The 24449-nt window shown below is 40.1% G+C and overlaps 1 protein-coding gene across 17 annotated transcripts in view; it reads right to left on the bottom strand.

Moving 5' to 3' along the window:
• The window catches only part of cacna1da (calcium channel, voltage-dependent, L type, alpha 1D subunit, a), a 60337-nt gene extending 36115 nt beyond the window's left edge, over window positions 1–24222 (bottom strand). For all 17 annotated transcript variants that reach the window (XM_069536913.1, XM_069536918.1, XM_069536916.1 and 14 more), the window contains exons 1-6: window positions 23932–24222; window positions 21405–21852; window positions 20568–20673; window positions 4733–4872; window positions 1374–1543; window positions 552–704 (exon numbers count right to left, since the gene is read on the bottom strand). In XM_069536913.1, coding sequence (XP_069393014.1) covers window positions 552–704; window positions 1374–1543; window positions 4733–4872; window positions 20568–20673; window positions 21405–21706 — 871 coding nt within the window. In that variant the 5' untranslated portion in view covers window positions 21707–21852; window positions 23932–24222. The remainder of the gene's footprint in view (window positions 1–551; window positions 705–1373; window positions 1544–4732; window positions 4873–20567; window positions 20674–21404; window positions 21853–23931) is intronic.
• Window positions 24223–24449: the final 227 nt, after the last annotated feature.

Genomic DNA, 24449 nt, shown 5'->3' with positions numbered 1-24449 from the left:
TTCACTCGTCTGCATGGGTTTTCTCCAGGTGCTTTAGCTTCCTCCCACACTCCAAACACATGCAGATTGGGGTTAGGTTAACTGGAGACTTTAAATTGACTGTCATTGTGTCAATCTGTCATATGTGTACCCCGCCTCTCGCCCAATTTGTTATTAGACAGAAACTCACAGGCTGTTTAACCTTGTCTTTAGTGGAAACTAATATGCTGGAGGACCGAAATGTCCTTTTTGTCATTGTGTCATTTCAATAATGATTGAAATGATATTTTGAGAGCTCCATGGGTAAAAAAAAAGCCTTTCTGAAACTTTCTGTGCTTCAGATTGTATGTAAAGCACAAAAGCAACTGTGTCTACTTGTTTGGACAAATGGTTGAAAAAATCCCTGTTCATCTGGTCACATTGGCTGTTGGATAAAAGAATCAACTTGAAATACATGTTTATATTTGTTACTTAAAACATCAAATAACAGCTTAGTACAATAAATCAAAATGCAAAATGCATAAAAGGTTGATTTCATTTCATATGTAAAACAGACAATCATGAAGACATACCTGATCCAGGCATATAGCAGGTTGCATGCATTTTCCCAATGAAAAGCTCCAGGCCGATAATAGCATAGATGATAATAACAAACAAGACCAGCAGGGCAATGTGAAGAAGAGGGACCATGGCTTTAATGATGGAGTTCAACACCACCTGTAAACCTATGCAAGAAGAGAATGCATTAGATGAAGCCTGACTTGTCTTTGTACAAACAATCAAAACTTCATTATTTTATTTGTATATACATATATATATATATATATGTGTGTGTGTGTGTATTATATGTATATATATGGCAACAAACTGTCCAGAGGACGACACGGTTTAATACTTTTCAATATCTTCCAGTTTATCGTCTAAATGCAGTTTGATCAATATATAAACAAAATATATAAAATGTTGATGATAAAAACATGCACAATATGATTCTGTATTTGATACATTTTCCTTCCTTGAACACTGTCATTGTTTTCGTGGAACATTTCTGCTTTATGTACAAAATTGAAACAAGTTTCAGAACATCCTTGTGTTCATCTGGAACCACATGTATCTTATAAATGTGCCAGGAGCGTTTACTGTGAGTTTGTTTGTTTTTATTCCACACGGAGCTTATGTCTCTGGGGCTCTGATGTACAGATGAAAAACAGTGCTCAGGGTTTGCACATACACCATCTGGACTTGTCCCTTCAACCTACGCTTACTGGAAAGAAGGGTGTAGATGTACAATATATACAAAATAATAATGTGGTAAATGTAATGTACTGGGTCACACTGGATTCATGTGGGTTGCATGCGTATAGTGTGTGGAGCTCAGCGGGTCCGGTTCTTACTGGGTACTCCTGAGACCAGCCGCAGGGGTCGCAGCACACGGAAGGCTCGAAGGGCTTTAACGTCAAATCCACCTGGTTTACCACCATGGCCGTGCATGGACGGATGGTCCTCGAGTTCACCTTCTGGCTTCTCATCTTTGGTCAAAAGCTCCAAGACAACACTGAAGAGTCTGTCAAAGAACAAAGAGACGACAGTCACACTATTATATTGAGGGTGACCTATATAACATGAGTGTTAACAAATGAGCCATGTGTTGAATTTCCACAGCATCCTTATTCACAATGATTAGAGCTGATGAAATGATCGGAAATGACGATTAATCAATTAGAATTTAATAATCTATCTGCTTTGGTAGTCATTAATCATTACCTCTACCAGGGAGGTTATGTTTTCACCTCTGTATGTTGTTTATTGGTTGGTTTGTTTGATTTTTAGCAGGATTACACAAAAACAACTCACTGGATTTCCACAGAACTCTGTGGAAGGATGTGGTATTAGTCAGGGAAGGAGTAATGGAGCAATTAGCGATGTGAATAATATTCTTATTTGATTAATCATTTCAGTCAATTCTCAAGTGAAAAAAATGGCAGCTGCAGCTTCTACATGTTTTATTTGTTGCATATAATAGCAAAGTAAAAATATTTGGTCTCCTTGGGCTCTGGAAACATTAAACTGTATAATTTTCATCAATCATTCTCTTCAGTAATAAAACACAAATCTTCCTGCTAATAAACTCACATTTTCAGTGTCTTCACACTCTTTGTTAAATAAACAGTTAGTGTCTTAAACTGTTGCAGAACCATCAAAATAACATTAACTGTGAAACTGTTAAGTAGTAAAAGTCATCAGTTTTGTTTACAGCCACCCACAAACCATACTGATAACACCAGGATACAGTTGGATGAATACGAGTACAAGAGTTTCAAACATATGTTAATTATAGTCAATATAAATAAAGAACGAGTTACCAAAGTGCATAGTATATTTGAGAACGTGACAAAATAATTGCCCGTTATTATTTTTCCTGAGCAGATTATATTATAAGTAATACAGTACTACGCTGCACACGAGTCATTCACGGGCAGAGCTGAGAGAGCAGTAAAATATCTCAGCCTCAATGTAAAGAGATAAATGCAGCCGGCTCCTGCTGCGCTCACAAATTACAATCAGCAGTGAACAAATCTCTTGAATCGTGATGGAGGACACTTCATTGCAGTCGGTTAGACGTCACTCACCTAGCCAAGAGGGAAAAATCATCTCACCACATCACATCAAAGCTGTGGGCTCAATGCAGTGAATGAGGCTGCTATAAGCACAGTCTGCTCAGACTTATGTTGCACTAAGTCACAGCTCTAAGACTGACCGGCTGCCACTGGGGTTTCATTACTCATCCAATCACGTTCTAATCAAAAGAGGAGAGACACCTTTACAACGGAGATTCATCTGACTGCTTTACCAGTGAAATCAGATCAAGTCTCTCAAGACGTCTTTTCAAAAATTGTTCATGTTTCAGCCTAAAATCTACAAACTCTCACCATCTTTACAATCAATAAATCAACAATCTATGAAGTTGCTTCAAATGTACGATTCTATCTATTTCTGTCTTTTCGTCTCCAAACAGAGTAGAAATTAAAGGGAAACCAACTGCTGCTGTTTGTCCACATGGACATTCATATTATCACCGTATAGATTTGTTATTGTCCAGGACACGTTTCTGGCCTCCAGATGAAACCATGTTCAATTTTTCATCCCTCTGCAGATCTACTTTGATCCTCACCAACTCCTGTTTTTCTCTTTCGCTACTTTTGTCTACAAGCTTTGTGCTGCTAGTGAACAGTGAGTCTATCTGCACTTGGTCCTAGAAACAGATGCCCAGTGTGGCAGCAAACAAAACTGGTGAGAGTGAACCAAAACAAAAAAGTCTGGGAAGCAAAGACAATGAACTACATTGTACATTTGGGTGTCTCCCATTAATTATTGAAACTGTGGCAGCCAGTCACATTCAAAATGTTTACACTTTTCATAATAACATAAGAGATCTCTAGCTTGGTGTTTTGCTGTGTAAAAACATTGTTTAAGTGTGTGCAGCACTATTTGCCACATGCTTATAACTGGCATTGCGTGCTCACGCTATCGTCAACAATGTTTTTTACCGTCCATGCAGACAGCCAGACTTTTAGCTGTAGTTGTGCACGTACCAGCGAGTGGCAGTAAATGCAGTTGTCTCTCTCAAATGATAACTCATCTTTCTCTTTTTTGTTTCTATCACTTGGAATCTGAGATTCCAGATTCCATAGATTGCCATAGATTGAATTCATTCTGGGGGAAATGGTGCATTTTATATTATTTGTAGGTAAAGAGCAAAAACTTTCAAATAAAAAGGTAACATCCATCACCTCTACTTCAAATAGGCACAAAATTCAACATATCTTACATGCCTTTTTCTAACCTCTATCAAACCATTACCCGACCTGCTATAATCTATGAATACAGGACACAATCATATCAAAGTCTGTAGAGATGTGGTGTGAACTTTGACCTTTTATAAACCTGTTTCTGAGTGATTTTGAGTTAGTGTGTCACATCAGTTACTGGCAGTGTGTTTTAAAAGTGTCGTATCAGTGATTTAGCAACAGTCACTCTTCACAGCAGCAGCAGCAGCAGCAGGCATCTTTGCATCTGGCTGCATGGCAGATCAACCTTGCATGCTGCATACAGACAGAGATCTGACCCAGCTACCCACTGGACTGTGCGCATTAGAGGAGAGATAGAGAGAGGAGAGAGAGGTAAGAAGATAGAGAGGAGAGAAAATAAGGTGCAGTAAGGATGTAGATAACATTCAGAGAGTGTGGAGAAGGGAGGAACGAGGGCAGAGTGAGGTGGGAAAGTGTAAATCATGAAATATAACAATTTGAGGGATCAAAATGGAATAAGGAAGAGACGAAGCCCGACCACAATGAGAGAGAGTGTGAGTGAGAGACAGTCAGAGAGGAGAGAGAGAAAGATGGGAGTGTTGGAGAAGAGATGAAGTATGGAGAGATGCATGGTGACTCACTCCAGTAGTGGTAAAGCTCTGATTTATTCTCTCTGTCTTTTCTGGGTCAGATAGTGTGGGTGTATGAGGGTCTCTATTAGCACTCGGCCACTTGGAGCAAAGGATTAAGCAACTTTAACTTCAACACCGACTCACTCGCTGAAAAACTGTAAACTGCCAGCGTTAAAAGTGTAAAATCAAAGAGCAAATTCACAAGTGTTACTAAATTAACAAAACCTCGAAACCTGGTCTACAGACTGACACATCTGATATGATGTCCACTATGTTTACTATGTTCAAAAATGCGTGAACTTGAGAACTTACCCTATGACGACGATGACAAAATCCAGCATGTTCCAACCGTTCCTCACGTATGCGTTCTGGTGCATCACCAAACCATAAGCGATAATCTTCAGAAAGGTCTCGATTGTGAAAATGATGAGGAAGGCATACTCAACGGTTTCCTGTGGACACACACAAAAGAATTTGATTAGGACAATGATATAATGGACTATCATTAAGCATGGACATGGTATGGCATTGTTTTGGATGGACGCAGCTGTATATAAAGATGGACGACTGAAGTGCCTCGATCGCCCCCTGGTATAGATCATAAACCCCATCTCCTCCATGTTAGCAGATGGGACATGGACCAAACTTAAAAGTCAATATAAACATTAAATACCTTTTCATCAAAGATGGTTTCTGTCATTTTAACAAGTTCTTGTCACACTGATGTTTGTTCAAGTGTAGATTTTTTTCATGAAGTCTGGATCTAATTTGTTCTTTGATGCTATAAAAACGGGGAAACTTCATGATTGACAGCTGAGACAGACTATCTGCAGGAGCTCAATACCGCAGCTCCATCTCCAGATCGCTGCTGTGCACAATTGACAAAATAGTAGCTTTCATAGCTGAGATTTCTGGAGAGTGGGAGGAAGTGGTGCTGTATTGTCCATCTTTATATACAGTCTATGGATGGACAACACATACAGACACTGACACTAAAGGATATATATGAAAGCACACAGAAACAGATGGATAAAAAAACAAATAATATAATCAATTCAATTCAGCAGTATTGATGAACGTGCTGAGTGTACTCACAGTATACAAATACACTTATTATCTCATAATATTAACAGTATACATTCTTGTTAAATTCCTTACAAAAAGCAGATTATTGCTGGTGGCAGGATTAAAATCCCGGGGCCAGAATTTGCTGCCGTGTCCTTACAGACATCCGCTGTACAGTGCAATTTCAAAACGTCATCACAGTCAGAAATAAACTAGTATTCCACAGATGAATATATATACTGCAGATGTATATATTCTTATATTTATTACTGATTTTTCTGAATGCAACCTGAATATCTTTGGGTTTCAGACAGTTGGATGGAGAAAACAAAACATGTGAGGATGTAACACATGACCTTGAATTGTTTAATTCATCATTCATTATAAATTAATGAGGAAATTGTCAGGCTGATAAATAGATAATGAAAATAATTATTAGTTGGAGCCCCACTGTGCTCATAACAGTCTTCAAACTAACAAGTATGATTAAATTTTAAATCCTGTCCCCTTTAAACACCAGGGGAAGAAGATTCAGTGGTGAAGGTTATGAGGACACATCTTAGCTGATAAAGTATTATGTTAAAGGATACAATTCATGAAGGGCACAATCAGATGGTAAAAAGAGAGCATGGGGCTTTTGGGACGTGAAGGAGACAAATACCTACAATGAAAACTTTAGAAAAACATTAGATAGTACTGAATTAGTACTGAATTAAAAACAAAAATAAAAGGTGCACATTGTTTCACCACTATCAGTCACAGAAAAGAGACAAACATTTGTGATGACACACACATAGTTACATATACACTCAAACATTGGCTTATAGAGCACAAGATTAAAGTCTTTACAACATTGTTGGTGAGTGTCCCATGTTGATTTTCTTTTACATTGAAAAACCAGATCAATATGAAAAGTAAAAACAATGAAAATCATCCTATCGTACTGTGTCCCTCTAATGTATTGAACAACATTACTCAACCACAGCAGCAAAGTTTCACCTTGTCCTGACCTCATTCTCACCTGATGTGGTTCTCACACTCTCCAACACTTGTCTTAGCACATATTCACAGACCAGTGTGAGGACCAAGACAATAGGAGAAACTCTGACCACATGCAGAAGAGTATTTTGGAATAAGAACAGTGAAATGTCTGTTTCTTTTATTTTGAAACTACTAAAGGTTGTTTGTTTTTGCCCTGACACACCAACACACCTCACAGAAACAGAGATAACAGAGGCGGACTGATCGAACGTTTTGACATTGTCTCACCACAAAGAATATGGTTGCCACTGACGTGCATGAACCCTCTGAGCCTCTCTCTCCCTCCACTCATAATCCAGAATGAACAAAACCAAATCCTTGAATTAATCAAAACTATGTGAGAATGGTTACTGTGCCTTTGTGGAAGAGGAAAAGGAAGAAGCACAAATTAAAAGACGACTGCACTATCCATCCCTCCATCCCTCTGTCTGTCCATCTTTCCCACTTATCCTTTTAAGAGTCACGGGGCAAGAGCCAATCCCAGCTGACATGAGGTGAGAGTCAGGGTACACCCTGGACAGGACCCCAGTCTATCAGAGGGCCGACATACAGAGATTAACAACCATGCACACTCACATTCACACTTGTGGGTGATTTTGAACCTCCAATCAACCTTTACTGCATGTCTTTGGACTGTGGGAGGAAGTCAGAGTACCCACAGAAAAACCTACGCAGGCATGCGGAGGATATGCAAACTCTCAGCAAAGAACTGCCCTGGTTGGCCGGAAGGTTAGAATCCAGCACCCACTTGCTGTGAGGGAAAAACAGCACAACAAGGGTGAAAATCCCTCATTCACAAGTCTGAACTGATCAGTGAGTGAGCTCTCAAGGCACCAATGTATCCGAGTGATGCTAAGAATAAACCAAAGTGGCACTCAGTAGACATGCATACCTCAAACAAGCTTTATAAAATAAGAAGGCATTACATTATTTCAGCTACACATTGGTGCTAGTTACGGGTTTGTGGCTCTATTTGCTACCATATAGCAGAAATAAAGCCTACACGCTTATGAAACTAAACCAATACCTCCTCTGTGGAGGTTTAAACAAAAAGAATTTGAATAAAATGGCTGTGTTTATAAGATATATACAGATTAGAGCCAGTGATGTAACTCAACATTGTGCCTTCCTGCGGTTGTTTCAAAGACAGAGAGAGCACAGGAACATGAAGCCATCAGGTCGAGGTCGGCCGGGAGTGAAACTGACAACTGAGGCACACAGAGCTTAGATAAAGGTGTTATGTGCATGTTAATGCAGTGAGAAGTGTGAGAAGCTGGAGGTGGACACACCACAGGGTGACTCAGCAGTTTAGGACAGTCCTGGGACCTCCCCGGGGATATGAAACAAGAGAGAGGACCTCTTCATCCTTTATGCATGAGGCAGGTCAACGTAAACTCTGCATATAGGCTGGTATCTACAATATCTGTCCATCAGTACAACTCTACACTGAATGCACATGACAAATGTCACTCTTCCCACGGGAGCTCCACTGGATTCTACTAATACACAATACAGACAAATGCACAGACACTAACATATTATTATAAATATAATAAGCTCTTCCACCTGAGGGAGTCCTTAATCCTCTGCTCTGTGTTCTCTGTGGACACCATAAAGAGAGCAAGAGCACTGTGGGCTGCGGGGCTTGTTTTCCCAACCATTTACTGCAGATTGTGAGAAGCACTTAGCCCAGAATAAGAGACGTGGCCCTCTTTGTTACTGAAGTAAAAAGGTTGAGTTAAGCTCTTGGCTGCTGCCTCTGTGACATGAGCATGCTCAGGCCGGGGGGAGCAGAGAGAACAGAACGATTCATACGAAGATGGACGAAAAGTGACAGAGGGACAAGTGAACAATTTCAGAGGCATTTACAGACCAAGAGCCGACTGTAAGCTGTGCTGCAGTAATATGTTAGAGTAAAAACATATTCAAGTGCCAAATGAATATAAGATTTTGATCAGTTCAGAGTGGAGGGGGACTTGTATTCTTTATGGGACAAATTGATATAAGATTTTTATATCCCTGACCCTCTCCCTCCCAATTCAATGTCATTAAATGACAATATCAATGAAAATGGACAATTCAAAATAAGTATGGAAATACATAATAATAATAATAATAATAATAATACACTAAGACATTTTAAAAAACTACAGGAAGTATTTCTGGACTACAATTACAGGAGCCTGAGTGACCTAATACACCTTTTAACAAGATAAGAAAAAATATCTGGCCTAATCTGCATTGATCAGGGCTTGTGTGTGTGTGTGTGTGTGTGTGTGTGTGTGTGTGTGTGTGTGTGTGTGTGTTTTCAGTTGTTCTTATCTGCATTGATGTGTGTTTGTTTCCAGGGGAAAAAAATGTTCCGATAAAATGGTTGGAAAAAAGGAAGAGAGAGAATGACAGTGAGGACAGAGGCCTTTGGGGATGACCATAAATATCTCTGACTCATCTTCATTTATTTGTGCTGTAAAGAGACTCACTGTGATATGTCCTCTTTTCTCATTATACTGCACCATATGCATTCTATCAGCACTTATATGTTCACCTCACTTACTGCTATCCTGTCACATTATCACAACAAGATACATCATGCAATCACGACACACTCACACACACACACACACAAACACACACACACATGTCCCTAAATGCACACTAACAGGACACAATGAACTCATGCAGAGCAAGAGACCACACAGCATAATGCACGATACTCTTCAGCTCTCACAGCTGAACAGGCCCCTATCTCTCCCACAGGGTCAGCGTTCATGTCTCAGCTCATCTCATGATGCGTTCCTCTACATAACTCGCCATAAGACTGAGCCAGGCAGACAGCAGCTATGTAAACCTATTTACAATTCAGACACGCATGTTTGCAGTGCTCAGAAGCTCAGTGCATCCTCCTGCAGACCACATACACACACACAGAAAATTGAATTTCTTCATAAAGGAGGACTGGACTCATTAAAATGAAATAGCATGCAGTGTCCCTAACACTGATCGAACATGACCTTGTATTATCTAAATAAAGTCAGTTTTAAATTAAAGTTTCCTGAAGTGAGGCCATGAGAATCAAAACTTATCACAGTCCTCACAGGCTAAATACAAGTTATTGCTCCTGCAACTACAAAACCCGACATATTATATTTAATAATCACTGTTGCCCAACAGTAAATGAAACAGCAGTTGAAGGAATTGTTTGGTGTTTTGGGAAATACACTTACTGACCTATTTTCTGAGAGTTACTTGAGGAAAGTTTGATATGCGTGCAGACTGTTAGCTTATAGCATAAAGAGTGGAACCGGGGGAAACTGCGAGCAATATAATAATCCTAATTATACTAATGCTACCACTACTACTACTACGACTAATAATATTAATAATAATTATAATAAGATTGGTTTGCATAGCTTTTTTATTAAGTCACAGAGTGTCTCATCGTTACCATGTGTGTGTAAGAAAGACCACATCTGAGCGTGTGGCGACGAGCCTAGTAACATGAGTCACCGTGACAACATGCATGTTTGATATCTGTGTGTGTCCAGCGCACTTCAGCTATATGCAACAATAACAATGTCAGAGCAAGCCATATGTGGCACAGTGGACAGTATTGCTCAGTGCAATACGACAGCACAGCAGCCAACACATTACTTTAAACTAATCAAAACTCTGCAGCCGTCGGCTGAGGGACAGTTTGAGAACAGATATCTCCTGAATGTCATAGAAACGTAATAATGTCATTTCGGATCTGATTCTGCACACAATGAGCAGGCGTGTATTCTGTAGGACTTCCCACATCACTCTTCGCTAACGTCTCCCTCCCCCCACGCTCTCTCCATCGCTCCCTAACTCTCTTGCCTTCCCCTGTCTGTATAGATCAGTCAGTGCCACCCAGCCAAGCCGGGGGGGTGAGGGCAGCCAGCATTTAGTGCTTCTTCACCGCCTACTCTTGCAGGTTTGCACAGTAAATAAGTGCGCTTGAGTGAGCAGACTATGTTGAGATGGCCGTTCCAGTGTGTGTTATGCATGGGGTTGTCTTTTGCATCTTTTAATATGTCTGCTGCACCACCAGTTGATCCGGTTTGTACATCTACTTAAATATAGATGTTGCATAATTTATTTATTGTAACATATTCTCTCTCATTAGGAAACAGTATAATGACTTAGTAGAAATTCATGGCATGTATAATTATTATCTGAGATGTTTCGATAGCGATACTACCGTCAGAAATGTCTTGTATACCAAAATGCCAACATTTGGGCTTGGGTGAATTCAGAACAGCAGATGTATTGCCACTGGCAAGTATTGTTTTTAGAGCGTAGAGTTTGCAGCAGCTAATAAAAATGTCAGCAACTTGGCAATTATTCAAGCTGGAAAGTCCCACAAGTAAAACGGTGGCATGTTCTGTATGCAAGACTTCAGTTTGAAAGGGTGGTGCTAATGTTGCCAAATTAAAATACTAGCAATCTCATAAAGTTCTTATTATTTTTTTAAAACATGGCTGGACTAATTTAATGAAGTAACTGTTGTGTATTCCAGATTGATTTATTTGTGTTTCAGTTACAACTGTCAAACTAGATAATGAAAAGAATTCTATGAGATTCTCTGTATGTATTTTTTTAACCTGAGCAAGGCCATACAACAATGATAATAATCATAATTTCCATACAGGGTCAGTAGCAAATAATACAAATTATATATTATAATATAATATCATTATATATTAGTTATTTTTCTAAATGCACTGGTATCACATTGGTACTCGGTAACAGCCGCTACACAAATGTCCAGGAAACAGAATTGTTATCGTGAAGTGAAAAAATGGTAAAAATATGGAATAAAACACTGAAGATTTAACATTTAAACAGTGGAAGAAACAACATCTCTTGTTTCTGCTATATGCATGAAAATTTAAATCCTACAACAAAAACACAAAATACAACATAATGTACAGCTCACGTTCTTTATCACTCCATATACCTGTTCCCATGTGTTGGTGTGTAGAGTTTGTGTGTAGCATAGCTTGTGTTCACGCAAGTTTATGTGTGTGAAGCACTGTGGGGGTAGGCTGGAGGTGTGTGAGGATGTGGATGTCACACTCCTGAGGAAAACACTATGAGTGCAGGTCATACCCACACTACCGAGCACATATCTTCACAAGGAAACACAATATCACACTGAGTATCCGTTGCATAAGGTGTTTGTCGATATATTACCTAGTTTTACCCTAAAGTTACACAAGCGCCACACAGAATATAACGCAGTCATTGGATCAAGATGTAGCCGTATTATCAATTCCCAAAGCGCCGGAGCTGTAAGCAGCCATGTGTCAGCCTGTCTGCAGCGGCTTGTAAAGAGATCTTCAAAGTTTAAAAAGTGAAGTGGGAATGGAGCTCATTAGCAAAACCATCAAAGCTCCTCTTGATGTTGTCTAATCGTGCAAATGTTGGAGAGTCTACACCTGCCACCTAAACACTGACACACCTGACACGGAGTTAAGCATTTCAGCCCAGCCCACGCTCTCAATTTCACATTTAAATATAGACACGGGCAACAGTGCAAAAGTACAAAGGTAAAAACTTATGGTCCCTCCAACCATCATTTGTAAAGGTTAATGTTCTGTTACTGTACAGTTCATCTGCATGATCATGCAGTCATACCTGCAGGTGTGTGTCCATGCAAGGAAGAAACTCTGCAGGTTAAATCTAACTGGCACTAGAACACTACTATTTTCAATAATAATAATAATGATATTTAAAAAAATGTAATGATCAGATGATGATTCTCATTTCGACCACAGAAAGATTTAAAAGAAAATGATTTTATTCTTGAATAATCTCTTATAACAACTTTCCTCTTCTACATTATGTTACTAGATTCCAAAATCACACACTTAACTGTTTCAGGACGTCCACACTCAGATTTAACCCACGATCTTCAGTTTGCTCATTTTAACTGAACTTTCTCAGCCTCCAGACTAATAACTGTTTTTCGTCTGAGAATGAATAGATAATGATGTCTACCTTCCTTTACCCGTTATTCTTGCTGATCTTTTTCAAAACCCTCTTTTATTTCCACTCTTCCTACAGATATATCTATTTCTACTTCCTTTTTCTTTGCTACAGAATCAGTTCCTCATTCAATATATATATATATTTATTCTAGCTGATATGACACAAAAGGAGGAAATAATAGACTATAAGGTCATACAAAGAAAACCCCCCTCATGTTAACACAGCTGTTGGTCTGATCCATCTTTCGGCCCCCTGAATTTCAGCAGGCTCCACCCCTCAGTCACCTGTTTTGGCCAAACCAGGAAGTGGAACTGACAGCAGACAAGGTAACACAACACACTGTTAAACAGATGTGTGCACATTATTCAGAATATTTTGGGCCCAAAATGTAGAAATAAATAGTTTTATGCTTAGTTAAGAACTAACAAAGACTGTGATGATGATGATGTGAGACCACAAACCTCTTTTGAATTTGTATTTATTACGTGTGAATGTATTGAGACTGGATGTATTTGAGCATATTACTATTTCAGCTCTCACTTCATGTCTCACATGGTAAATGTCAACTGTTAATGTGGAGTTCAGTCTTTCACACAGTCCCACTTCATACAAGTTTTTTACAGAACCAGAGAGAAAGAATTAATCAATCTGTAAATAGTCTGTTTTCCTTTAAGATGGTCCATTTGAGGCACACGCTCCGCTGTTGTACTTGATCAGGGATACACTCACACACTGTGCACTACCCACACAAAGCTAACACAGCTCCGACTCTCTCTCTCTCTCTCTCTTCCACGGACACAAACACACACTCAGAAATACACATTCAAGATAACGAGCAGGGACAGTGCTAGTGTGAGCCACAAATGAGCAGTTACGTTAAGTGACTAAACACATACTTCCACCATCGTCTCTCTGGGAGGCCACAGTCCAAACGTTGTTACTTGTGCCAGCCAGTACACACACCCACACACGTTTTCGATCTTCTGCCACACAATGGTCCGTCCAAAACACTGATACATGAACCTTAGCGGCTCTCCTCCAATGAAAATATATGTCATTAACTTCCTCAGCCTATAGACTTCAACCATAGAGTACGACGTACAATTATTACAGAGACCGTAGCATACTGTTTTAAATCCTTACTCTATCTCGCCACTTAAAAGAAAGTGAAAACAATACCTGGATTCGGCCTTTTATCCTGATCCATTCCTAAATTTGTATCAATTTATATGATATATATTTTAATTTATTGTCTCTGCCTTAGGTCATGCCCCACCCCTCCACAAACCTTCACGGAAATGGTTTCAGGTTTTGCGTAATCCTGCTAACAAACAACAAATACAGATGAAAGCATAATCTCCTTGACGAAGGGAAACATAAGGTTTATGCTCATACACCAGGCAGTGCAGTAGAATACAGATAACTATTTATTACTGTAGTTTGCTATTTTAGAGATCTTAGTTTGTCCATGAGAGACTCCAAAGCATAGTGCACAGTTATCCACATGGGGCAGTTTTATGTCAAAGAATTGTAAAATCAGTGTAAATGGTACAAACTTCCTTAGGTCATTTTGTGGTTTGTTGATCAGTTTGTAGAAATTGCGTTGAAATGTCATGTTGCAGCTGAACACCCCTCACCTCACCCTCTCCTTCCAAACATGAAAAAGAACCTGTGGTAGCTTCAGTTGTCATAAAAACTCAAAAGGTGTTTAGTTTGTCCAGTCTGGACTAATGTAAAAAACATGGCTGCCTCCATAGAGAGGGTCCCCTCCATGTAAATATAAAGTATTTAAATATAAAGAGACTTTTCTGGGGTAAAGAAAACTACAATTCATACAATTTAGATGAAACAAAATAGTGAAAACACCATGAGGATTATTCTACATTAAATTTCTGCAAATAGATCCCTTTCACCTAAATCTTACACACTGGAGCTTTAAATCTGGACTTGATTGAACCTAATGAATGGAATAATAATAATAAACCTACTAACGTTGAACGAGTCCAAGTTGTCTGTATTATAATTTTAAATGTTTGTAATCTGTGGACTTTTACTATTGAATCCGTGTTGACACTGACAACCACTAACGTAAGGATCGTGCCCTTGTGAAGAATGATTATGGTCAAATAGCTCATCTACATCTACGATACAATTTTAATGTAAATCACACACAGACAATTTCTTTAGTTTAAAAGGGCAGGGTGGGGGATTTTTATGGAAGCTATGTCACAATATCATCAGACGTCATTTAAAAATAAACTCTTCACTGTATTGTGCCTCTAATGTTGTTGGACATGAACCACTAGAAGCCTCTCAGTGGCTGCTAGTCACAGTAAAGCACCGCGTGACCGTGATCAGTCAACAGGCATTGACTTCAAATCACCAGTTGGGCAACATGATGAATGTTGGTATTTACATCAGAAAGTACTTCTGAGGTTGGCGTTGCTCATTTTGTGGAGTACAGTATGTTTTCATAAGACATTGAACATATATTCACACGCTGCTGTAGTTGGCCCTCTGTGTTGTTGAGCTGTGGGCCTCAGAGTCAGTTGGTGTTAAACTGTCTGAACTCACTGTTGATGTGAGGTTCAAAGTGAAACTGATGCTACATCTGTGCGATTAGTGAATCTGTATTTGAACCTGTGGCTGTGAACTAGTGCTGCCTGGTGGCCAACAGATGGTGCTTATATACTGTGGCCAGTAAAAGCTAAAAGGCAGTGGTGAGCCAGCCAAAGCTAAGGCTAAGCCAATTTTATAGTATAATTAGAAATCTTGCAGACAGAACTCTGTATCATGTATAACAAGAGAAGTATACGTACCTGACCTTTGACAATAAAGTTTTGTCTTTTTTATGCATAATTCTGGATAACTGTATGTATTGTAAAATATTTCTACAAAGTCTTGTCATGTGTGTTAGTAAATGATCTGTGCTGTCTGTCATAGTAAATAATCCTGTAACATATTACATTGCTGGTAGATAACAAACATTTTAATTGTCATTACTGTAAGATTGCTTCACTCATTCATCTTAAGTGAGGAGGACAGTCATTCATAACAACCATCTCTGATTTAATTTCAGAATTATATCAAATCTAGATATGATATAGGGTAATAAATGATTAACATATTTTCAAATTAGCAAAATGATTCCTGTTTTTAAAAATGCTCATTTTCATTTGTGAGAGTATCTGAATGTGAGACTGACTCCAACCGCGATGGCATCCATATGACCTCCACATCAGTTTGTATGCACACATTTCAGTCTTTACATCTTTGCGTCCTTTTTGTCCCCAGTAAAATAAACAGCTGTGCGGCTAAAGCATTATGCAATAACAATGATACGGCCAAACACTACATGATACTGGACGCGATTCGCTGCATGTTGCCTTACGAAGGATAAGATTTATGAATCATGTTCACCATGAAAAGGTCATTGTTTTGCTCAGCTACCTTCAGCGGGAGCTGCCCGGGGTGTTGAGTCTCAGATAAGTCAGAAATGACCTTAAAGCAAAGGCAGGAGGGTTGCAGACGATTCGTCTGTCCCACAGACAAGGTGGGTGACAAGGAGACCCATGTTCAATGGACAGGATGTGTGTGCACTTCTCACTATTGTGGTGAAATGACTAAACAAAGGGAGGAGGAATAAGGAGAGGGAAGTAAGAGAAAGATGAAAGAATGACTGTGAGATCCTGACAGAGATTGTTGTCTCACGTGCATGTATGTACTTCCTGTTACTCACTTGTGCCCCTTGGTGGTAGCAAGACCCCAATCTTTTGCCCTGTGTTCCGCCTGAGGAGGAAATTGCTTTCTATTTATAATGAGCTGCTGCATTAAACCAAGCCCTACTAACAAGACGGGGAGACTCATGCTGCTAAAGCCTCTATGACTTTGCAGCAATGCACTGTTTTATCTCTGCATCTGTGCAGCACCTACACACTGTCTACACAGTGCAGCATGAGCAAAAGAACAGAAGCAACCTTTTGAGCTTTCAGGAGCTAATGTGACTGAGAATCCTCAGTGATAATGCACCGAGCGAACAGTCTACACATACCCTACAAGTCGGCTTGTCTGTATCAGACTCTGTGTTGAAAGTTATACCTGCTTTGAGTGTGTCACTGAGTAAAAGCCTTGGTAGTTCTGCTGCCCCACCATATAATTTGATCCTTGCTTTACACATCAGGCCTCTCAGCACCTCACCTCGGGTTTCATATCAGTCCTCAGTCCACCTGTGAGGCTGCAGAGCAGAGAGATGTGAAATGGCAATCTTCCCGACAGCCTTACCTGCTGGCGACAAGAGCAACACTAGCTCAGCATTTTGTTCTCTAGCACTCCTCCTGCGAGAACAGCGTGAGTTTTGTGGAACGACTATGGCCGAGCTGGCACACACCTGCCCTCAACTAAAAGGTATTGAATTGTTCAACCTCTGCTGAAAAGAGAGACATTGCGTTATTTACCCTCTGGTGATTTAATGTTGACTCTGCAGAATTAAACCAAAGGCCTGTGCAAGCAATGTAAAGCTGTCTGTAGTGCAAGACAAGAGTCAGTATAACCGCTGTAAGCAGAAAAACACATGGTGCAGGTAAAACAAGACTCTGTATATGCAAATTTAAAAATCTGTCCTAGCTAAAACTACGAAAAATATCTTTATATCTTATCTCTATCTTTTTATCAGCTTGTCCTCTCAACTGTACTTAGTGGTCTTGTTCATGATACTATTTAAAACATAGCATTTCTAGTTAATTGTTAAGTTTAGACAGGAACAATCTAAGTTACAAATATTACAGAGTAATGCCGGTACAGCTCCAGATAACTGATGTAATGAAGACATCATTAAACTATTCTTGACGTTAACAGCCTGACAAGTTTCTAAGATCAGATGAGTTAAAAGTTTCTCTGCACAAAACCCAAACAGCGATACCTTTTGTAGGTATTTTAGGGCCAGAGGACATTTTGGCTCATCTCAATTAATAGCATATGAATGTAGATAAATCAAAAAGCTTATAGCTGATGAATTTCTGTTGATGTTTTACCTGCAGGCAAACAATGATTGGTCAAACAAGAAACAGAATCCAGAAGTCTTACGGCTCAAAAATCATGTCCCTCGCCTACAGAGCCTGTATATTCACTTAACTGTTTAGTTATTATCAAGTTAATTTCTTGTATGTTTGTTTTTTTCTTATAAGCAAAATAACTTAAAATCTCCTTACTCTTGAATTTAACTGTGTCCAGGGGTGTGCAATCAGGCCTATTTTCCGTTTGAGTTCATTAAACTCGCTAACAATAGTCACATGAAACACACATTTGGAAGATAATTAATTTGTGTCATGTTCACAAAATCTACATCTTGCTTAGGCTAAAATAATTTCATGATTGATGTGTTCTAGTGTTGGAACACTACCTCACCCAAAATTCATCTCATTATCTACTCACCACCATGCCGATGATGACTAACACTACACCGTGTTTTTAGCCTAAATGTCCGGTGTGATTCACGCACAAACACAGCTCCAGAGAAGGATACCAGAGGATATTTAGGCTTAAAACATGAAAGTGCACCGTTTTGAGTCAAATTTGAATGTTGGGGCTTACAGACACTTGGATGTAAGCATAGAGGCGTTTTTCTTTCTGTTGTTTTTTTACATTTACTTCAATGGTTTGGGATTTGGCAGCAACACTGTTTACCCCTGATACTCCAAAAGTGTTTTGTGGACTATAACACTTCACCCACCCCTCCATCGGCATAGTGGTGAGTAGATAATGAGTGAATTTTCATTGTTGGATGAACTATCCCTTTAAGTGTGAATACTTGCAAAATAAAACTTTGCATTAGTATAGAAACAAGAGCTCAAAAGGCCACAGCGGGTTGGAGATGGGTGGCATGGTTACGTTGTCCCTTGTCGAGATCCAAGATGAAGATTCTTGGTGTCATGGTTTGGTTTTCAGAATCATTTCATTCCTACATTAGGAAATTAGTTGTCAATTTTTAAATGCTTCCAGGCCTTTCTCTCTTCCAGAGAACTTTCAACACATGACAAAGTGAAGCTCTGAACAATACCAACGTAAAATGCTCTTAATTCATTAAGCCCTTAATGGTTGTGCTGCTAATCTGTAAAACGTCCAGTATGAAATAAGCACCTGTCAACACTCAGCCGTGGTCAATTAGTCCAAAGCTATTATAGTAGTGAGTCTAATCTGTCACTGAGAGCTGTTTAGCTTAACAGCCATCTACAACACATGAGAGCTGCTGTAGCTTCTCTGAACCTCACATCTATTGTGTGTAGTAAAACATTCATTTAGTTCAAAGCAGCACTTTGAGTCATAGCAAGAAAAATGTATTCAAAGCAGAAATGCATAAATCTGACTCTTTCTTCAGTGATTGAAAATCAGTTAACCTCATGTTAACATAATGAAATGAAGCTGAAAAGTATAAACTATAATGTACATTTTAGTAAACTTAAGCGAGCTGTGATTTTCAAAATCCACACATCAGGTTTCACAGTGAAGGCTTACATATAGGTTTGCTATGTTAACAGTGTTCAGACACACACCATAGCTGCACAGCTTCCACCGTCTATTTCATTTTCTAAAATAAATAAAACCCGTTTAGCTTATTTTCACATATAAACAATTGCGCCCACATTCATCAAATAAAAACTACACTTGTTATCACAACTTAGTGACAAACTGCAATTGCAGTGTTTGACTGACAAGTTGGATGAAAAGGAAAAATGACAAATGGTTAATTTTTCAGATTTATTATCAAAAGGGAACCAGGTAACAATAATGAGACAATCTGCAAATGTTTAAATGGTGAAGATATAGCAGCATCTGGATATTAATTACACACATCTTTTTTCTGTGTCCGCTGTAATCTGTAACGACTGTTGCATTTTAACCAACAACTTAAATCCAGCATCACACTCACGTCCATTAGTTCAGTTTAAACACTATTCTTGGTATATTTATATCAACATTAGGGCAAATGAGTTTCAGCAATATCAAACCTTTCTTCCAGCTAACGTCACATTTGATCAGATTCTTCTTATGCACATGTGCACATTTTTTAACAGTTGTCGCCATCAAGCAATCCATCTCTTTCACACTCTCTAAACCAAGCCTAATGTACTGTATAACACTGTATCAGACACTGTAATGTCCCAGATGGCCGACTTTCTCTGATGCAGCACTGCTGTGTAAACAAACACCCTGAGGTCACCCTGCAGGAGGTCAGACTGGGAAGAAGTGCACCTTTACTTTGCTAAAGAGGACAAGACACACTTTTCACTGATGCTGCAGCTTATCTCGCACAGTGGCCTCAGCTGTGTAACCAACAGAGAAACATTAGCAACGTGCATCTGCTCTCAGGCGCAGCTTTCAAGACCATTCAAATGTCTGCAGACGCTCCATATAAGCTGCTCATAAATCATTGAGCACTACAGCTGAATTCTGCTCAACTAAGGACCACACTGTGTGTGACTGCCAGGCTTCTGGAGAGCACACTCATCCTCAGCTGTGGAACAATGCTTACAACACTACAAAACCCATAATTCATCACACGAGCAAACATGCACAAGGTGCACGGAGTGGTGCAATGACGAGAAGTTTCTAAAAATAGAAAGCTGAATAAAACCTCTGTACAGGAAAACTATGACATGATAAAGCACCAATGAGGATAGCTGTCAGGTGTTTCTCTGAGCACAGCAGATACTGAACACACTGACGACACCATCTGTACATAAAGTTATTTTACTGTAAGATCTGAACATTTATGAAAGACAAAGTAACTAGAACCAAACAGAAGTGTTAGCAACCAGAGGAAATCATCTTTAATTATTTCTAATTAAAGATAATGACCTGAAATTCTCACAAGAGGTTTTGACCATGTCAACTCAAACAGTCCAGCTCAACATTATGCAAGGCAAGAACAGCCCGCCTCTGATTGCAGCCTTTGAGTTTAAGTAGCAGCGCTGATTCAACAAGCACCAAATGGATGACCGGATATAGACATAAAAATGAGGCCACTCACCAGGTCGTGGTTTATGGAGTTTGAATCATCTTCAGGGAAGGGGACGTAGACAGCTAAGGCCATGCAGTTGGCAAAAATGGCAATTAATATAAAGATATCAAATGGCCTGAGAAGGAAGTTAGGGAAAACACAGAGGAAAATGATTGAACATTGAAGAAATAGTGCATCATATGAACAACATCAATATTTTGTTTATGTTTTGTATATTACATCACTGGTTTACAAGAGGAGCAATGAGGTGGTCATGAGGCAAAACTTATTACATATTACATTGATGTGACATCAGGTTTATATCTCAAGCAAAGATTTCCAGAACTCTCAACCTCAAAATGCCCAAAGAGACAATTGCCATTCTGAAATTGATTAATGAACCAAAGAACAATATCTTGTGTATCCTGAAAGTCAGTCAGCCTGCAGCTACAGGGCCCCAGACGGGCTGCAAAACAAGGGATCTCATTTTCTCCATTATAATTACTACAAATAAGATCCTAGATTTGGACAAGAAGAGCAACAACTAACAATTATTGTTATTATTGATTATTGACGAGTCTGGCAGCTATTTCATTGACTAATTTATTAGGTATTTCCTCAGTGAGGTCTCCATGCTGATGCTTTCATATGTCTTGTATTGACCAAAAAGTCACCGATTGATAGTGTTATAAAATGAAAAAGCAGAACATTGCCACAATGAACCAGAAGATGTTTGGTGTTGTTGATGGATACATTTCTTCAACTATTAATTGTCAATTGATTAATCTATTAACAATATCAATTTCACACACTCATGCACACTCGCACATGCACTCAACCCCACATGGGGCCACAGTTAAAGGATACTTCCACTCCACCAGGCTGATGCAGGCCCTGCGTATGGGGTTGTTGAGGTTGAGGCAGAACAGAGCCCTCGGTGGCCTGCTGTTGGCATTACTGCCCTGTTTCTTGCTTTTGGCATACTGCTGCCGCTTCTTCTGTGCCAACGCACCTACTGGGATAGTGGTGGCCGCTGGGGCAGGCTGGGCAGGAGGTGCGGGCGGCGCTGCCGGGGCCGGAGCTGGAGCAGGGGCAGGGGTAGCGGCGGGAGGGGCTTCTGGGGCCGTTGGGGCTGGGGCTGGGTCTGGGGTGGGCCCGTTGGCGCTCATGGTGCGGGCGTGGCTCTGAGAGGAGCATCCAGCAGCATGGATCTGCCAGGGTAGAGAGGGAGGCTATAGGAGGGCAGAACGGTCTGACCGATGAGCTGGCACGTCACCAGGGGGAGCGACTCTGGTGCTGCTGGCATAATTTGCCTCTGAGGATGAGAAAAAGGTGAGAACAGGTGGCATTAATATGTTTTGCACACTTTATGATAGCACGCATCATAAGTGTCCGCAAACCACAACATTAGAATTAGGTACACTCAAGAAACAAACTGATCGGCCTTGTCCCATTACATGCGTTAGATTCGCTTTAAGGCTATGCCAGACTCAACATGACCAACTGCTTCTTATATTCCTGCTCAAATGGGAGTCAATTCCATGTCTGGCTTCAGTTTTAATTCAGTTTTTATGGATCAGGAGGTTGCTGGTGCGATCCCTGGCTCCTCCAGTCTGCATATCAAAGTGTCCCATGGGGAGGAGACTGAACCCCAAATTTGCCCTCATGTCAGTGAATGGTGTAGAATTGGAAGAGCTCTGCGTACATTTGTAACTCTGTGTGAATGTGTGTATGCAACTTTTACTGTAAAGCAGTTTGAGTGGTTGATAAGACTGGAAAAGCATTATAATATAATTAATATTTATGTATTTTCTTTGTAAAAAACATCATTTTTCCTGGGGTTGGAAATTTTCTACATAGAAGAACTAACCAATTGTTTTAACTGAATTCAGTGTTTTTCTCTAAGTCCAATATGGATAATTTAATCTTGAAGATGGAGTTAAATCTAGAGTGTGTTTCCTGACTTTGTGACATGCTGTGCAGTTGGTGCTAGAATGGACACAAAGGAAGTTAAGTGAAGTAGGTGTATAACTTAGCTTACAAATAAATGGTTGGGATCATAGGAGGAGGTTTTGTTTAGTGTATAAATAAAAGACATTATGAGAATGGGGACATTAATTCACGCACACGTGTGCTAAAACAAATAGCAGAATAACGTAAAGAACTCATCTACAGTTGATTGAAATGAGCTGGTCCCTTTTCAAACATGCAAATACGATATAACAAAAGAAATAAACCACAGCGCTCAAGCAACATAAATTAAACAGCCTGGTGTGGCTAAGGGTCGGTCTCCAAAAAGAAGGCCAGTGTGCTGTAACATGTTGGTGCATTTTCTTTCCTATTTATCACAGTAATGCAAAGTATTTCTCACATCAGGAGAGCCATAGTTTATTTCTTTTTTTAAATCTAACATCCCTGTGCCAAAAGGAACCTTGCAGGATTTTAATCACATATCTGTCCAAACAGATCCTCCTATTTTTGCCTGGATCCCTCTCTATAGCATATGCCTTAAACTACAATAAAAAAAATACAGCCTGGCTCAGATGCTAAACAATCCAACATTTCCTAAAAACTAACCATATTCCATAAGGTTAAAGAGGACGATGACATGCAGCTCGAAGCCCATAAGAACACATGAGTGTATTGAGAGCTGCCACTCTCAGTTGGTCTCATCAGTTGTGTAAGTCCTTGAATTGCGAGCAGGCCCCGCAGAGGAAGAAACCGAAAAGGTCACATTGCACAGATGCTCCAAGGAGAAATCATCTTTATATTGTTGCATTGAGAGAAAAGAAACCCATGATCACGGAGTGTTATTGTTATGTGACGCTCCTGCTCTTGTGATGAATCCAGACTTTAACCTAAATCTCCTTTGTGCTCTGATATGCTTCTTCTGCCTCGTAGCCGAGCCGAGGCGAGAACAATGCGTAAAATACATGCGCCTTTTTCCTTTTGGGGGGGTTGACTAGTAATGTCACGGCTGCATCGGCCGTGCATCCGTGCATGAAAATGAACACTGTGGTTTCCATGAGCAAAATAGCCATCATCAGGCGAGGTGATATGTTTTCCCTTGGACGCCACTGAGGTAAGATGTGGTGAAATCCAGCAGAAAAAGAGGAGACAGAAACAGCTGGCAGCGTTATTACAACAACCCTCAGCTCAGTGGACAGTCCACATGATCAGGGTTATTCTAGTGAGTCTGTGGTATTAATAATAACAACCTCCTCATCCACCGAGCGTGACAGCTCCGAGAGGAAAGTGGCCATTAATAAAAAAAAAAAAAGCAAAACTGCTGTCCTCTAGAAATAAAGATGGGAATAAAGGCACCATCACTGCCTGCATGCAGAGATGCAGCTATGCTAAGAAGCTAACTTCAGTTTGATGCACCGAGCTCTACCTTTTTTCTCCTGGAGACTTCAGGGTTGAGCCGCGGTCCTCTCTTCTCCTCCTCCCCGGGTCCTGGTCCAGTTGGTCGGGGTGTGATGTGATCGCAGGTCCGGTCTCAGTGACGGCGGTGGTTTAAAATGCATGCACCAGCTCCAGCAGCAGCAGGACGAGGAGAGGGACACGTCGAGGCTGCGTGCATTAATTAGGCTCTTCCATGGTGATCGCGGAGAGCTGACGATGGAGACGGGAGAGTGCGCACCAGACAACAGAGCGTCCGCTGCCTGCTCATCGTCACAGCGCCGGTGAGACAGAGGAACGAGAGGAACATGAGAGAGTGAAGCTCGATCCCTCCTTCTGCCCCCGACTGTGCTGCACAGACCCCTGCTCTGATCATACACTGCACATGGATCACATCATACTCTACATGGATCAGAACATACACTGTACATGGATCAGATCATACTGTACATGGATCTGATCATATACTGTACATGGATCTGATCATATACTGTACATGGATCTGATCAT

This window comes from Paralichthys olivaceus, chromosome 2, assembly GCF_024713975.1.
Source record: "Paralichthys olivaceus isolate ysfri-2021 chromosome 2, ASM2471397v2, whole genome shotgun sequence".
Taxonomy (NCBI): Eukaryota; Metazoa; Chordata; class Actinopteri; order Pleuronectiformes; family Paralichthyidae; genus Paralichthys; species Paralichthys olivaceus.
Note: the sequence above shows the minus strand (reverse complement) of the source record. Positions and strands in the feature narration are given on the sequence as shown.